General features: G+C 40.1%; 2 protein-coding genes across 2 annotated transcripts; both read right to left on the bottom strand.

Annotated features, from left to right (window-relative positions):
- Positions 1-8,914: 8,914 nt before the first annotated feature.
- LOC118785917 lies at positions 8,915-11,681 on the bottom strand (the record flags this gene model as incomplete). The annotated part of the gene is made up of 2 exons (XM_036540866.1): positions 8,915-9,853; positions 11,430-11,681. Coding segments are annotated over 2 exons (1,161 nt in total), but the record flags the coding sequence as incomplete, so codon positions are not given.
- Positions 11,682-13,353: 1,672 nt separating this feature from the next.
- Positions 13,354-17,011, bottom strand: LOC118785916 (nuclear fragile X mental retardation-interacting protein 1-like). Its single transcript, XM_036540865.1, has 8 exons — positions 16,673-17,011; positions 16,193-16,266; positions 15,847-15,948; positions 15,625-15,687; positions 15,106-15,182; positions 14,536-14,628; positions 13,950-14,158; positions 13,354-13,622 (listed from the first exon to the last, which is right to left on the bottom strand). Exons 1-8 carry the CDS (start codon positions 16,890-16,892, stop codon positions 13,354-13,356), a joined length of 1,107 nt encoding a protein of 368 aa, XP_036396758.1. The 5' UTR covers positions 16,893-17,011.
- Positions 17,012-17,052: the final 41 nt, after the last annotated feature.

Genomic DNA, 17,052 nt, shown 5'->3' with positions numbered 1-17,052 from the left:
GACCCGAAATGTACCGAGGGTTTGCGACGATGCTACACGAATCGGAACGAGTCCGTGGCGAAATATTCCGATTCCGCAGAGTACCACTGGATATTAATTTTGCGAGTCGTATATACTGGGTAACCAAGATATACACGTTCAAAATAGGCCGTAGCTTGCGTAGCCAAAGAGCTAACTGGCCAGTGGTGTAAGATGAGGAGGGTGTTCCCGCAGATTACGCATTTTATTTTAAAAAGCGTTTCGAATCGGACCATGAGCTAAATGGTAAAACGAGGAATTGTTGACATTCATCATATCTGTGCTAACTGCAGACAATGGGCGTTGTCCGTAGTCGCACAATCACATTTGGTGAGTGCGATCAAACTACTTGTCTAACTAACTTTATTTTGATACCCATATTACACATACAGAAACAACATTGTGTGAATAAAACATATTCCTTGTCTCAACTGCTTGATCAATCTATCCTAATGTTAGTGCTAATTTGTGAGTCTATATAACTACTCCCCCCTACTATATACAGACGCTGGGAATATTCACTTGAACCACCTAGAAACATCACTGATAGTGCAGATTAATTATTGTAACAGTATTCTAGAATATATTTTATCTTACTGTCTCTTCAAGTCATCTATTAATGTTTACAGGTCATTCTCCCTCGACTAAACTAAAAGGTACTTAGATGTCAAAGTATGGAAAACATGAACACAGAAAGCATATTCTCAGCCAGATTAGGTCTGTATTTACAAAACAGAGGGGAGGCAAAGAGGAGCCAGACCTTTCTGCAGACCAAATAGAGCACCCAGACACATGTGCCTACTGCAGTGACAATATCTTTTATGCTGCAATTGTTCCTGACTTCTGCTTTGAATGAAAATAGCAGTCTCAGTCACCCTCCATTATGATGTTGGTTCTCCTCTGGGCAATAAAAATGTTGGTCATAATATATGTAGACTGGTGATTATGTTGGGAAGACAAGGTAAATACTAATATGAATAAGACTTCACACCTTTCACTTATGTATTTCCAGTCTGGTGTTCCTTTGACAACTGGGAAGTGATACAAAATTAGTCAAAGATGAGATGCTACACTGTATAGCTGCCAAGAGAGGTTCCAAGAGAAGTCTTTGCTGTGACACTGAAAAGGCTCTGTTACAAAATCATTATAAGAGTGCAGTTTGTTTTTCCAGACATAATTACTCATTCCCTGTACTGTTGTGCAGTAAATTCTAATGTTGTGGACTTTTAGCATCCAGTTGCCAATCCCTGGAGCGTCTGTCACCGTGCTCTTTGGAACGTGGTTATTAGAATTTCAAACACACCTGCTGTACCTATGCAATTCTATAATTTCTCGCTCCAGGGCTTTCTGTTTTATCCCCGTCATGGTGGGTTGCCATGAAGGCATGACTATGTCAGAGGAGGTTCATGTGATCACACTGTGCCGTAAAAACAGGAAAACAAGACTCTGGGCAACGCTGGCAATGGCAGCCCCCAGACCTGCTGCAGTAACAAACACCTTTATCATCTTTATAGCAATAGACACTATGTGCCCCCCGCCCCCCCCCCCCCCCCCCCCCCCCCCCCCCATACAGGAAACACTGTATTTTTTGTGGGAGCATTGAATCAATGAAAATAGGAGCCGTTGCTGAGTTTGACAATATGGTGGAACATTTGTAACAGGGTAATTGATCCACAGGTGACTGACTCTTTAGATGTCCTGAATGATTCATTATGAACAGTTATAAGAAAAGAGTTGTATGCCTATAGCTTGAGTGCTAGACAGAAACAGACAGTGCCTGGTAGATGGTCCTGCTGGTTGGAGAAGAGCATGCTGGGTAAGTAATCCTGTCATTAATATTTTATGGAAGAGGCCAAACAGCACGTGTTTGTGTATGCTGTGGCTGAACCCGGGAAAGGCTTTCTTGCACCTTAACAATAGTATCAATAGTTTCATATCCTTCCACAACATTCTGAAACATAGGCTCTAGCAATATCAATGACCAGTAAGGCCCTCCGTTTATTTACTCTGTTAGACACATTATGTTGTTCATACCACTGACCTTTCGGAGTGTTGACCTCTGGATTGTTTAACACACAACATGAGATAGACATGTGATCTGCATGAGAAATAAGAGAACGTTCAAGAGAAAGTCATTTCAAATTCATGGAATCTTATTTTGTTTAGAATTCGTAAAAGTATTTCTGTAGCCAATATGGGCATGTAAAAATATAAAAATATTATACATTACGAGTTGTTAATAGAAATGCTTGTTTTTGTAATGATTTCTTGATTGAATATATCCTAATATTAAGAATTTCTAAAATATTTTCTTGAATATACCATGGTTAATTTTGCTGCAACAGTTTCATATCCTAAATGTATTAAATATTACATGTATTTTGCAGGCACAGGAATAAATTTTGGATTTAAGTATTTGCTTTGATAGTCGAGTCATAAACTGGGGCTTGAAGACAAAAGCAGGTGCTGTCTCACCAGCTTTGTTCACAGAAAATGTGTGCATTCTTTAAGTGATTGTCAACATTACACATATTTCTTGCCAATGTTTTTTTTTTTATGTTGTTTACTAGTTATCCTCAGCCGATTTGGCAAAATAACACCTGCTCCTTAATAAAAAATGAAGAGCCTCTGAAGTCCGGTATGGGCAGGTGCAGCATCGTAATAAATACCAGAGGGGAGTGTGCTGTTACACCCGAAATGAACATGTGCCCTTTGTGACTGGCAGGCTGTGTCCAGACCGGGCAGGCAGACAGGCTGTACCCATCCATACAAATGACAGAGGGAGAGAGCCAGCGAGAGCTGATTGCAATGTAAGCGTCTGGTGCTGTCAGCAGCTTTAAATCACACTGGCACTCTACAACAAAAAAACACAGAGCGCCATTGTGCTGCGCGAACAATAATGGTCAATTTATACACTGGAGTCTGCTCCCATTTCGTAAACACTCATAAACAGGCATTTAATGAACTATGAGAGGAAAAACATAATCGCACATGTACAGTGTTCTGTCTAGAAGTAATTTGGGCTTTGATGAAATGTCAACATCATTTGGGAAATGAGGGAACTGAACAGTGTGCAGGAATGTCGAGTCTATTGTACGTGTGTTTCGAGGACTGGATCAGACATGACAACTGTCTGAAAATAGGAACGGACCGATGGGCCGTGTTTTTCCGAGTGTAAATTTTTGTGAGTGTCACAAATGAGGCCACAGTGTCTGAAGCGTGGTTCTGAACCCAGGCAGAATTCCTGAAACAACAAAGGCTTATAGGCTGGTGAGGAGCACTTCCATGCCCAGCCAGCCAGACGAGTGTGTCTCTGCTGGATCCCAGGTCCATGGTCTGGGGCTTGTATCTACTGTGCCCATGGCCCTTAACCGGAGCCAATGGGAAGAACCGGCTCTCGGCCGGAATGCCAGGTTTATTTTTGTTGGGCAGCCCTCCTAGCGGAAAATCAGGGTCTGTTGTGCTTGGTCTTTAAATACCATGCGTCCTGCCACACTCATGAGATTTTCTGCCCATGTGGCCTCACCCAACTGCTGCTGGGTCATTGTAAATCTTCAGTAATCATAAACCAGAACCTAGATTAAACCACTCGGGATATGACCTCAGGGAATACAAAGCCTGTCAATTAATCTTTGAAAAGGTTCTTTCAGAAATGCAGAATGAGCCCTTTGATTAAGTAAGAATTGTTGGCCCTATCACTGCTTAAATCCAGCATGTCTGTGTGTCTGAGCCACATATAAGCTCTGGAAACAGAATAATTACTGAGAGTGTTATTTTTATTTAAATGACAAAGGAATTGGGTGATGTTTTACATCATAGGATATTTCACTTTTGTGATTGTTGGTTTGTAAACATAACAGCAATCCTTTGAAATGCAATACATTGCTAGTTTACTTGCCATTAGAGTTCAAATGTCTGCAGTAAACTATTTTTCTTATACAGTCCATAATAGTATATGCAGCCTGGGTGTCATTCACTTTCCAGGTTTGTCAGTATTCCCTGTTAACAGATCATACCATTCCATGACAGGAAACACATATTCCAAATGTGAGTTGCATGCACTCTGCACAGAGGGAAGCAACACTCTTTTCATCAGACAGGACAGTGGGGAGTGTGGTACCAGTCATCTGTTTCTTTACAGATGATGTTACCCTGTGACACTCATTCCTTGGCTTCTGCAACAACATCTTGTTTCATGTTTTGTTGGAACATGAAGATGTTTTGATGTTTAACATTTAGTTCCCACAGTCATTTTCTCTTAAAACAAGGACAACACTTTCTGTTGAGTGATTGTCATTTACATATACGGGCAAATTGGCTCAACACATTTGAGAGATATACTTATAAAGGGAAATGCTTTTTGACCTCAAATGTAAAATTGATTTGGACTCCACTTGTTAATGTGCTGGCAGTGTGGAGGCATGGTTTAAGATGGGAGGAATTGAGGTTATGAGTTTGCCATCACAGTCATCTGACTTAAATCCCTTTGAGAAACTTTGGGACCAAATGAATGAGCAGAACCCTGGGACTTTGCAGAAGCAGAAATGCATTTTATGCATAACCACAGGAACACTTCCATACCTAAAAGGGGGTTATACGAGACACCATTTATCATAATCAGCTACCAGGTATCATAATAAAGGTTCTGCCGAAAAGACAATCTCTGTCAGTCCCATAGTCTTCTTCTACATTTTTGCAATGCTTTTTTCCATGAGCTGAATATCACTTAAATAATAGATTATGTTGCTGCCTTTTAAAATAATACAACCATCTCAGGTGCAAAAACGTCAGTGAAACAAAAGTAATATTTGGATATTATATTTGGAGTAAAAATCTCCCAATACTGAAGACTTTCCTATCCTCTCTCAGAGAGGCAAGAGTCAGAGGGAGAGACTGTTCATTTATCTGTGTCTTTGCTCCAGATTGACATTGTGACAAACACTAACTTAAAGATAGAAAGAGGCTAAGGTGCCCAGCAGCATGGTCTCCCATTAGAATGCCACATGCTGTAGGTCATGTATGCATTTATTTGAACTGTCACCTTCACAGCAAACATTTCAATGCAAACCTAAAGCAGCTGCATGGCCATGCAATAATAAACAGCTATTATTTAGTCTGCACTCCTCATGTTATCAAATGGATTCCCAAATGGTTAATCTGTTCCCCTCTCTGTATTTTTTGTTGTTGCTATGGAATGTATTTAATTATTTGCAATACGTGACTTCCTTGTAAGATGCCCATGCAAGTGAAACCAATCAATATGTGCACATCCAGAATTAATTCAACAGGATAAGACACATCTGGAGATGCAGAAAAACAAATTTTGTATTTTGTGCTGCCAATTCATGTTATCAGTCTCTCTCATACATCATCACTGCAGTCACAATTTATTTCTTCATAACTGAGTGACTCTCTCAGAAACTTTGGCACTCACAAATAAGCATTTTGACTGCTGTTTTAATTCCCCCTGAGCAAAATTTCAGTAAATTATTTAATTAATGAAGTTGCTGGTGCAATAACGACTGAAGAGGTGAAAATGTAGTCACTTAAAATTGTTCTTTTAACAACGCAAGGCTGAAAGGTCTTTTGTTAAACCAGCTGCAATGTCACTGGTTAAAGTGTACAAATGAGAGTACGGTAATATTACATATAGCAGCATATGCTGCTCCAGCAGTGCTACAGGTAAGTGTGTCGACGCCTATATGGACAAAAAGACGGCTTCCAGATGCACTCATCTTCCACCTGACAGTTTCTCTGTTCCTCCCCTAGCCTGGGGTGACAGGCAAGCGGTGGATGTTAAGGGGTCAGGACAGGGTAAAGTGTTTGTTCGATCAAGCATGAAGGGAGGTGAACCTTACCTGAAAAAAAGTCTGTTGAAGGTCCTCCAAGACGTCACATCAGTGCACATCATAAACATGACATTCACAGGAGAAAATGCTGGCGTTGGGAAAATTCCATTTGAAAAGATTTTAAGTCAGTCCTCAAAGTGCAATTTTGTTGAGTTCCCTCCTGACTGAGCAAATGCATGAATAAATGTAAATGACTTTAATTTAATGGGCTTGTCTTGTGTTACATTGGCAAAACCTTTTTGGCTTGATTAGTTTACCAGTTTTATATAAAAAAAATTAGCCCTTCTACATTTCAGCGCTCTAGTTATAGGACATATGTATAGCAAAGCAGGTTCAGATCCTGAGTGTTGTACTGCTGTATGAATATATCAACATTCCAGGTAGTCTGACTGGGTGAAAAGAAGCATCTCTGTTGCCAATTCACATTTATCATTAACTTTTAAAAACTTTAATGTCTGATTCAGGTAAAAAGTAAAATTCAGAAGCTGTAAAAAGACAGCAAGATGATAAATGAATTAGATGATTAGTTATGTGACTATAATAATGGTACAGCTATCTTCTTCAGGTAGGCTGGCAATTTTTGAGCTTCCAGCAGTGCCCAGTGGATGAATTTGATTAATTTTATTGATGTAATTCTTTGTGTTGTTTTTGGTGTTGTAACCAAGTGCAGCTCAGTCTCTGCCTCCTGTTGATCTCAGTGTGAGCACAGCCTGTCGTGCCTCAGAGAGCCAAGTCTGCCTGTATCAGCCAGTCTCAAATGCCCAGGCTGTGCTGTGTCTGCACCTTGTCAACTTTGATTGCTTGGTGTTGGGAGGTGGAGGCAGGCATAAGCCATAAACTACCCATCACCAAGGGTGCAAGAAGTTATTGTTTTTATCTTTTTATCTTTTGCTATTTCAGTGTTATCTGTGGCCAAAAATGTAGTCGGCTCTTACTTCAGACACCAACAAGATGGAGCTTCCTTTTGATATTTTCTTTTTGATTTTAGACCTAATTATTGTGTGTGAAATGCTTGACTATAATTTGAAAAAGAAATGCATCAATTTTCAAGATATTTTGGTCTTAGCTGAGCCCAAATCTGACAGTGTTTCTCCAGCAGATCCAGGACATGCTGAACCAGGTTGTCTGCATAGCAAATGAATGTTCTCCCTTTGTCCTGTAGTGTGTGACCTAGGGCTGTGGAGTGCTCCAGTGAAGCTGTCATTTATGTAGACACTGATTTACACCATGCCTCTGTTCGAAGAAGCCAGTTAATATGTAAAAACTTTAAAGCTGCACTTATGTAATATGCAATAGCGCAGGTTATTTTGCTTATCCCGAGTAAATGTGTTTTCAAGGCAAATAAATGCCATGTACTGACATGCTGTACTTAACACAACCCACAACCCACAGCCCACTTGTCACAGTTTAAAATATCATAATCAAAATGAACAAAGTACAGAAAACATATTTCTGCTTCCTTGGTAAGTGGGTTGATATGTGAAATACCGTACTGATACTGCATGTAGTAAATCAGCAGCAAGTTCCTGTGTTCCACTGGGTATCATGTGGAATGTCTCCTGAAGGAAAACATTTTAATGCCCTTTCCTGAAGCAATTCCGGAATGTAATACCAGCTTTTGTAAGCAATGCAGGTAATACCCCACAACCCTGGAAACTATGACATGAGCACAACTACGATTATTTGGATTGCAGTCAGCTGATCCATTTTGACATACAGTACAATACAGTATATATACAACAGAGTAGCACAGTATTGGTGCAGATGTTAGAGATTAATTTCACAGGTCTTCCAAGAGATTATTCAAAATAAATTTGTTATCTAGTGCTTGTATAATTACATTCAATTCATACCACTTCAATTTAATGACATTTCAAAATGAAGTAACAATACAAATAATAAATCAGCACTCTAGTCCTGTTTAAACATTTAAAAATGACAAACAAGCAGATTATCACTAGGTGAGTACTGAGCCTGGGAGACTGTTGGATGTGATACATTGGCAGAGAGACAGCCTCTGTACAATTGCCTTGATAAAACCAAAAAAGTAAAGTTGAGAAAGCTATAGGAACAAAACTTTTTTTGAAATGAAATGCTCTGTTGCGTTTCATATTCACGCAATTCCTATTTCACAATGATTCAATTTAGATCAGCATTTATGACGTTTATAAAAATGCTGCCAAAAAATGGCACAAAAGCATGATTTACAAGAGAAGCCGAGTGAGAACAAGAGTAAGAAAGAAAGATAGCTAATACAGCGAAATAAGGAAGTCTGAAAAGGTAACAGGTTTTTTTTGACCTGAACATTTTCTGTCCCGAGTGTGTGCCCTGTCTTTGTCAATAAATGCCTGTCAGTACACTATGATTTGCTTCTTGCAGATCTGTATTTGCTGTCATTCCTGAATCACAGTGTGTGTTACAATACTGAATATTTATACTGTACTTCATGTTTAAGTACTTGGATGAATATTAACACTATTAATATGTAGTAAGTATTCAACTCGGTGTCATATTTTAACCTTTTTTTGAACCAATGAAACAATGTGAAAATAGGATTCAATTTCGAAGTGATTTTGGCTTATGAAAGGATTTCGAGGAATAATCATAAAAGCAAGGACTGCACTTTTTAACCAGCAGCATGAGTCTGGGCACGAGTCATCTTAAATTCAAAATGATGAAAACAACTCCCAGTCCTCCAAAAGTGTGATTTAATTATGAATGAATCATGAATCAGAGTTAGATTTTGTGTATATACAGTAAAAGGCACAAGATGCTGCACACTGGCTGCTCTTATGGCCATACTATGCAAGACAACATCCTCACAGAAAATGACATAGTAAATACACAAGCTTTTTTGCTTATAAGGTAGCCATCTGTTCTCTGTAAGAACAAAGCAGGATTTAATTGGCCAAATTCAACATAGGAAAATCTTTATTCATACACACATACACGTACACATAGAAGGTGAACTACTACTACTTTAACATTTTCAAAAGTATTAACATAAAAAATTTGTTCAGTTCAGGATTGCATGATTCTAAGGCCATTTCCTGTTGAATATTAGAAGTAGTGGAATTTTATAGATTGTCATGATAAACTTCAGGAATTTCCCAGATTTCATCATCTATCATAGATGATGTGGATTTATCACCCTTAATATTGTCTGTTTCAGGGTAATGGTCTCCACCAATCCCAGCATTTTCTACTGTATGGTGATGGTCTCCAGCAATCACAGTTTCCTTTGTTAGTGGGACCTTGGGGCCTGTGCTACCTTCCTGGAGAGCCTGGCTGAGATCTGTGTCCATTGAAAGGTGTGGGTCCTCACCAATTACACTGTCTGTTGCCACAGAATTCTGCTTGTTTTCTTGAGGCTGGCAGAGTGGCAAGTGGGCTTCTGCTGGAGGCATATCCACATCAATCACAGTGCCCACCCCTGGAGAGTCACTGTCAACATCCTGAGACTGTCCTAGATGCTTCAATGTTTCTGTGGCGTTTTGATTTATACTAATAAGTGTGTGCTCTGCTGGCAAACTCTGCTTATCTTCCACGGCTTGGCCCACATCTTTATTGACACCTGCATTATTGTTCTCTACATTTATCATAGTGTTCTCAACCAGAGAGTCCCACCCACCATCTTGGATCTGCCTATGATGGCAAACTTCTGGGGGAGCTTGACCAACACCATTAACAGCGTCATTTACTGGGGAGTAACATCCATTGTCCTGAGGCTGCCCAAACTGCTGACAGGCCTTTTTTTGATGCTGTTTTCCAACAATTACAGCATCTTCTGCTGGTGGGTCCAACTCATCTCCAGACTGTTGTTCTTTCAGTGGTCTGTGCTTTTCTCCAGCCTCAGAAATCATTATCCTGTCCGCCACCTTGCCGTTTTGGGCATTGTGGTTCAGCCCGAAGAAAGCATTCTGGACTATATAGCGGACGCACTGAAGGATTACATTCCTCTCGTGGCGAATCTCTGGAGCCAGAAGCTGTAGGGAAATTAATACAAACATTAATATTAAGATTTTTAACTACTGATGTTAAGTGCAGTGTTTCACTCTTTCAGTAATGGCTTTATTCTCTTCTTCCTTTTTCATCCAAATCACCAGTCCTGTTAAGATTGTTTCTTCAAACACCCTCTGTATTTGTGCAGGAGTGAGGCGATTACAATCCAAATAGAGCTGAGAGGAATCCTCTGATGCACTTGGACGTAACTAGCAGCTATGATTCACACTGCAAGTCCCACTGTGGACAACACCAAGGCTGATGGGAACTGGTGGATGGGTGCATTGCCACTGATGTCACCGAGGGACCTCAGAGGCCGAGGGACAAACAAGCCATTAGAGGGCACCCTCAGCAGACAGGTAAAAGAACCCTAACCAATCTACTCAGCCCTACCCTACCACTGAGTAAAAGCAATTTGTTCCACCACTGTGGGCCCCTGGTCACCAATGGGAGGTGACACAGTCATTTCTAACCAGACCAGAGGGCCTAGCTTGTTTTGGAAGCAGTTAGGAAATTGTGCTGGGAGCACTGTCTGAACTACTTGGTATCCTAGTTACATAACATCTGATCATCAATTCTGCTTCAAAGACCCATTATGACTGCAAACTCTGTGCTAATAAACATGACCATGCTGCCACCACAAAAAAGTAGATTTCTTAGTGCTGACACTACTTCACTCAGAATAATGCGAGTTCACCAAATTTTGATTGGCAATTAAGTACAAGGCAGACAGTCACTGGTTCACTACAATCCATGTCCATATAATTGATAAAATTCAATTCAATTGATAAAGTTCATTTAATTGGCAAATTCTATTTCCTGGCCATGTTCAAGAATGTTCCTGCAGTTTTCAATAGGGTTTCCACAAATGCACTGTGTTGTAAAAATGGGGATTGTTGCTATACAGTACCAGCCAAAAGTCTGGACACACTTGATTAGATAAGATAATGGGAAACATGCATTCAGACATTTTGATCTAAAGATTGATGCTTAAATGCTTGAAATTTCTTTCTTAGACGAATATAAATAGTGAAGCTGATTCCTATGTATGAATTTCATTCCAAAAAAAATATTTTTTAAAAATATTTTTGGATACTTTGAAGAATCTAAAATATAAGACAGTTTTTATTTAACACTTTGTCAGTGCATAATTCCATTTGTTTTATTTCATAGTTTTGATGTCTTTACTATTATTTTACAATGTGGAAAATAGTAAAAAGACTTTTGACTGGTACTGTATCTTTATTTAAACCAGATTATTCACATGGCTGTTGCTTTTATCCAAAGTGGTAATGTCCTTGTATGGTAAAGGATCAAAATAAAAATAAAAAATGAATATGAAATGCACTAAATTATTGTCTTCGGGATAAACCTGATAACAACACAGTTTATCATTCTATTTGATATTTTTAAGGATGAAAAACTGACAAGTTCTCTCAGTTTAAAACAATCAGCAAATGCTTCAAATGCCTCCATATTTTATACATTTTGAAGCCCAGAGGACAGGTCTGGTCTGTGGGATGACTAAACAGCAGGGAGCAGCACAGACATGAGTCTTACCATCTCGAGTAGGGTTGCCCTGCGCTGTGCGGCAGGATGTCCTCCCCTGCCCTGCCTGTAGGGGGCAGCACTGGGTCGTGATAGCTGGCGAGAAGGCTGCTGACCATTCCCTCTACTCTGAGGACATTGTTTTGGCCCCATGTGAGCTTTCCCGCTCTGTTTACTTTCAGGCAGTGTCCTCAGAATGGCTTGGTTCTCCTCTAGAGCCTTGCTGGTCTTCTGGATGGGCAGATCTGAGGCACAGCAACAGAATGGAGACACGCATGATTTTATTTAGAACCCCATCCTTCCCACCATCCACACTGAATACTATTCCTATCTTTCCTTCGATTTCAATGCCAATTTTTTGAGACTGATGTTTTATTGATTGACATTGACTTGGAATGATCACCAGATTCACAAGATGATCAAAAGAATGAAAACCCACAAGCAAACCAAGACAACAATGAAACAATTTCACAAACTATCAGACCATGCAAAGAAAAAAATGTGGAGGTGGGGATGAGGGGAGTGATGCGTAAGCAACATATTTATAGTAAATTCTATACTAATTTTAATAATGTGTACAGAAATTCAGTTACTTTGCTCTCCATTTAATTTTCCAAGGATGTTTATTACTTAAAGCAAAGACTTGTGAAACAGCACTGATACATCAAATGAATAGCCAAAGATCCTTAAACCTCTTGGAAAGGGGATTCAACTGAAAATGAATGTTTGAATTCAACCCCACAAATAAAGCATATTTTCTATCAAACAACATAAATACAACATTGTAAGTGGTAGTAGGAATGCGAAAACGGCAGGAAAATTGAAGTGAACAATGTCACTCTTATGTCATAGATGTTACAACAAAAGGATTCCGAGCTTGCACCGGTACGCTAAATGATCAGGTAATGTATGAATCTTCCTCTCAGACATGTGCTCACCATTCAGCAGGGTAGTGCGGTGTATTACAAAGGATTCAGACATTCTCTCAAACAGCCTAAAACATCATCTGTGAACACTAAAGGCCCCTTTTATATACCTAAACAGCTCTCCCTTCAAAGGCTTCTTACATCACTCTAAAAAAACATTTTTCACTGTAGCAAAGTACAGGATCACAGTGCCTAACAAAGAAGGATTTATACCATTGTCCCACTGTATAGCTCTTAAGCTTATCAAGACTTATCAGACAAATCTAACATATCAGCTTTACATATTAGGTAAAAAAGTAGGTTAATAATTGATTATGTTACGAATACTCAAGAATTCAGGCTCAGATTCTTTTGGATTCCACTGTGATACTGCAGCTGTTAAAAAACTGACTGAACAACCCAGCTTGTCTTCATAAATTGTTTATACAACTATAGCTGTTCAGGGGTTCAGAGGTGTACACATGAACTACTTAAAATGGTGAATCTTGAAAGGATCATGCAGCAAATCTATGTTGTTGTCAAGATACCCATGAACTCACAAAGTTAGTTTGGCTTTGAAAGTAATTTAGGACTGAGGTTCAGACAGGTCTCTCAAAAACATGGTTTAACTACTGTAGATCACTAGGATAAATGATGAGACAAGTTCAAGCATGTATTTACATTTCACTTGGGCATAATTTTTAAGCTATATGTGACAATGTTTGAACCCTCAGCAAACCACTATATAGAACTGCTAGTGATGAGCACATTAGCACTGTTAACCTTTCTCAATTTTTTTTGGCTTTGTCTACTTTTACTATTACAGTAGTGATAAAATCAACACCATAAAAAACACTGTCAATAAAAAAAAAACTCTATACTGAGCATAACACAGCTATAACTCTTGAGCAAAGACATCTACTATCACATAGTGGTGATATTCACAACGCAATTCACTCTAAACTTGAGCCACTTTAATTTTTTTTTCATTTCCTGCATGATGAAAAGGGGCTACAAAATCTTTCAGTGGTTCAGACCAGCCAGACAGGCAGACTGTCAGCACGGGTCTTTAGTGAGAGAACTTTCCCTCTTAAACAGATTAGAAATGAAATGTAAACCCTCTGGGATTCGGCTTTGAGCGGCGGCCAGTCAAATGACTCACCCACAGGCTCCTGGTCGCTGTCGCTATCGGACTCGTAGCCATAGCTGGCCACCAGGGCACTCAGCCCAGAGGTCATGTGTTTCGGGGTCACAGTCAGGCCTGCCGTCCTGCCGTCTGCGGCTTCGTCCTTGTCCGAGTCTGCAAGGACAAAACACAGGGAATTTCCACACATTTTTATTAGGAGATAAGCTTTGTGGCATCATGTCCCTTGGCAGGCCTTCCCCATACTTTGCGCACTGCTCAAAAATATATAAAAAGTTGACGACAGACATGTATGATGCACGCAGAACTCTGAAAGCTGTCCTTTTATGCATGCTGAAATCAGAGTCAGTAAAGGTTAATGTGAGCCATAACTGGACAGGATCAAAGTCTATGTCTCTAATCACTATGAGCACAGAGAAATGTAAGGCTCTGTAAAAACATTAGTAAAATTCACCTTTGAAAAGAGCTTAAGGAGTTACTGACCTGGGTCACTGTTGGCGAGGGCTCCAAGCGGGTCTCCCTCATTTAAGGTCTGTTTGGAGGGTTGAGATGGTCTTTCTGTCTGTCTCTCCTCATTATCATTGGATCCTGGTGTTATCCACCCCCTTCCCTGGGAATTCCGAAACCTTCCCCCATGCTGACGGGACCAACGGCCCCTGTTACCCCGCGTGTGCCCTCTGCCCCTCATCCGCCTGTCCAAAAACATACATCACACACTCAATGTCACCTTACCTAACTACAGAGCACAGAAAAAAAAAAACTGGATACATTCTGCAATATTGTACATCACACCATATTCACATCAAGGCTAAACACAATTAGTCTTTAAAGAGGCTCAGTACTGCAACACCAAGCATAGGCTGAGACAAACACAAGGACTCTGTGTGCAACGCTCTTTCTGTTTGGGACACCTGTCAAATATTTCTCATCTCAGGCCAGGTGGATGGAAAGGGGGTAAAGGGGACAAGGGATCCCCCACCTTCTGCATGTGGCCTGAATCACTATGACTCTCAATTCATACATTACACAGCAACACACCAAAAACCCCCCTCCCCGTATGACAGCGTACCCAAACTGGGCTGTCTCTAGCACTTCTCCTCTCTCTTCTCGCTCTTCCATCAGCTTCATCTTCTTTTCTACATTAGACACAGTGGGGTAGTTCCTGCAGCAAGAAAAACATCATTGTGAATATGTGACAAAACAGCTATGTGAGTACTAAGCACTGCACTGAAACTTTGAAATGACACCCCGTAAAACAGCTTCACCCAGTGGTTGATAACTGGTAGTAAAAGCACTAGGTCTGCTGAAAATCTAGGTCTCCAGCCAGCAATGATTTCTGCATTTCATTCCAACCAATTCCCAAAAAGGAAAAAAAATATATCCAAATATTTAATCTTTTAACCAGCAGAGTACTGAAATACCTCTCCTGACACAAAAGCAAATGTTCTGACAAGATAGGGTCTGTACATGTAATAATTAAAGAGTTCACATCTTTGTGTTTTAAATTAAATGGGAAACTTGGTAGATAACCATATAGAAGCGAAACCAGTTAAAAAAAAAAAAGAAAAGAAAAAACAGCTGGCAGAAAGCTGCAGTGAAGAACAAGATGATGATGGGATCTTTCATCTGCTATACTAACTTCCGCCTCTCTTCCCTCCATTTTGCAATTTCATCTGGAGTGTCCAGTTTGATCCTCCTGACTCCTGGTGCATGGTTCTGGTGAAATGGAGAGGGTTGACTTTAGACAAAGATCAGGGTCCTCCACCTCTAGACCTTAAGGACTATCATACCATTCTATCAGTATATATGGGATCCTAAAATAGAGTGACCAGTAAAATGTTGAGCAAACACTTCAAATACTTCTACTTTTTTATTAGTACAAACACATACCTCACAAGAAATGTGTCAAAATGAACTTTGTCTATTATCTGTCATGAAATGGTCAAGACGTGTCGGGATTCATTTGGCAACCCAATCGAATTAGAAAGAGTAGAGAATATACATGTTGAGTAAATCGAGACACTGCTCTAAAAGATCAGTTACTTTAAAATTTCCTTTTCAGTCTAAGCTGTTGCATTATTCACGCAGCACACCTAAAAAGCAATATCGAATTGATAACCATGCTCAGAATTATGCGGGAAAACGTTAACTTACGTACATTTTTCCAATGAATATTAACCAGCTTCTCGTGAGCCGTGAAACTGCAATCTTTCACTGAACACTGAAAATATAAAAAGCATGAAGTTATCTGGAATGATAAGAGAACTCAGTCTGCGCGAACTAGAAGTTATATCAACACAATGGCTTGTCATCAACAAGAGAGATTGTTCTTCCCTAAAATCGGTTATTAAATTTAAAACAAAACGTGACACCACATTACCTTGACATGCTGCGCAACATGTTCATCGTACTTTTCTTGATTTTTAAAGCCTCGGTCGCAAGAGTCACAAAAATGGGTAAACTGTGGTTCTTTTTTCTTTTTCTGAGGGAGAAAACCAATGCAATGTGAAAGGTTATGCATTTTCCTGTCACAACTGTTTGATACAAGAGACCCCGATGCTGCAAACAGGCTGTTGGTAAGGTAGACTACTCGCTGATGTCTAACTGTTCGAACGGTTGTGGCCACGCCAAAGCAAGCCATCAGAGGTTAGGTGGACATATACTCTTCACATGTGTTAAGCCAGGAGTCATTTGGCAACCTAGTTATTTAACTGGCAGACAGATACCTTTGTTCCTCCCATTTTCTGATTCGGTCCATTTTCTTGGCGTCCACGTTTATGTCCGAATTTAGGGTATGGTCCTGAAATTAAAAAGTCCACATTAAAACCAAAAGTAACATATCTTAACACGAGGCACAGCTACTTAGCTACTAATCAGTTTTACTCAGACGCACAATTACCAAGAAAACGTATTGATAACTAAAAGCAAGATCAGAACACAACCACAGCAAGCAGCTCGTTTTCCCTCGTCTACATCTGAATGTAGCGAGAATAGAGGTAAACGTGACCGCCCACATGGTTAATAAGCTAAACACGAAAAGTGTCTTAAGCAAGGCGATAACGCACGTATATCTATCTAGCGAAATATAGTTAGAATCTAGCTGAATAAACAGCTGTGCCATACATGCGGTAACGAGCTAACCAGTTAGCTAAACTGTAGCAACAAGACAACGACGTTTAGCTAGCAAGCTATTTAATCATACGTACGGTAAATTTCAAATCCAGCGTTCTGGTGACCAGGCCCTCCGTAACTATTCCATGCCGGGTTGAAGCCCCAAGGCCCGGCTGGTGGCTCGAAGCAATTTGCGTTTTCTGGATGAAACCCACCAGGCGGTGGAGGTCTCCAGTTGAACATCGGCGGCCTTAGCATCGGCCCTGGAGGTGGACAGTTAAAATCTGGCGGTGGAAAATATCCAGGATTGTGCATGATAACAGCCCTATTGTTTTCTCATGAAACTACAGCAGTTTAGCAATCTTAACAGTTTTTCAGCTTGGTTTACTTCTTGTCACACGTGTCTTCCTGTTCCCATCGAAAACATGTGCGAGTTCTGGAGTTCGTGAACTGGACGTCATATCCGGATGCTGCG

This window comes from Megalops cyprinoides, chromosome 11 (genome assembly GCF_013368585.1).
Source record: "Megalops cyprinoides isolate fMegCyp1 chromosome 11, fMegCyp1.pri, whole genome shotgun sequence".
In the NCBI taxonomy this organism is placed as follows: domain Eukaryota; kingdom Metazoa; phylum Chordata; class Actinopteri; order Elopiformes; family Megalopidae; genus Megalops; species Megalops cyprinoides.
This window is presented reverse-complemented; position numbering and strand designations above follow the sequence as displayed.

Coding starts and splice junctions, on each gene's coding strand:
- LOC118785916 (XM_036540865.1), bottom strand. CDS start 16,892: ATGCACAATCCTGGATATTTTCCACCGCCAGATTTTAACTGTCCACCT. Junction 15,688..15,846: donor ATGTTGCGCAGCATGTCAAG/GTAATGTGGTGT, acceptor TTATATTTTCAG/TGTTCAGTGAAAGATTGCAG. Junction 14,159..14,535: donor CTAGAGACAGCCCAGTTTGG/GTACGCTGTCAT, acceptor GTTTTTGGACAG/GCGGATGAGGGGCAGAGGGC.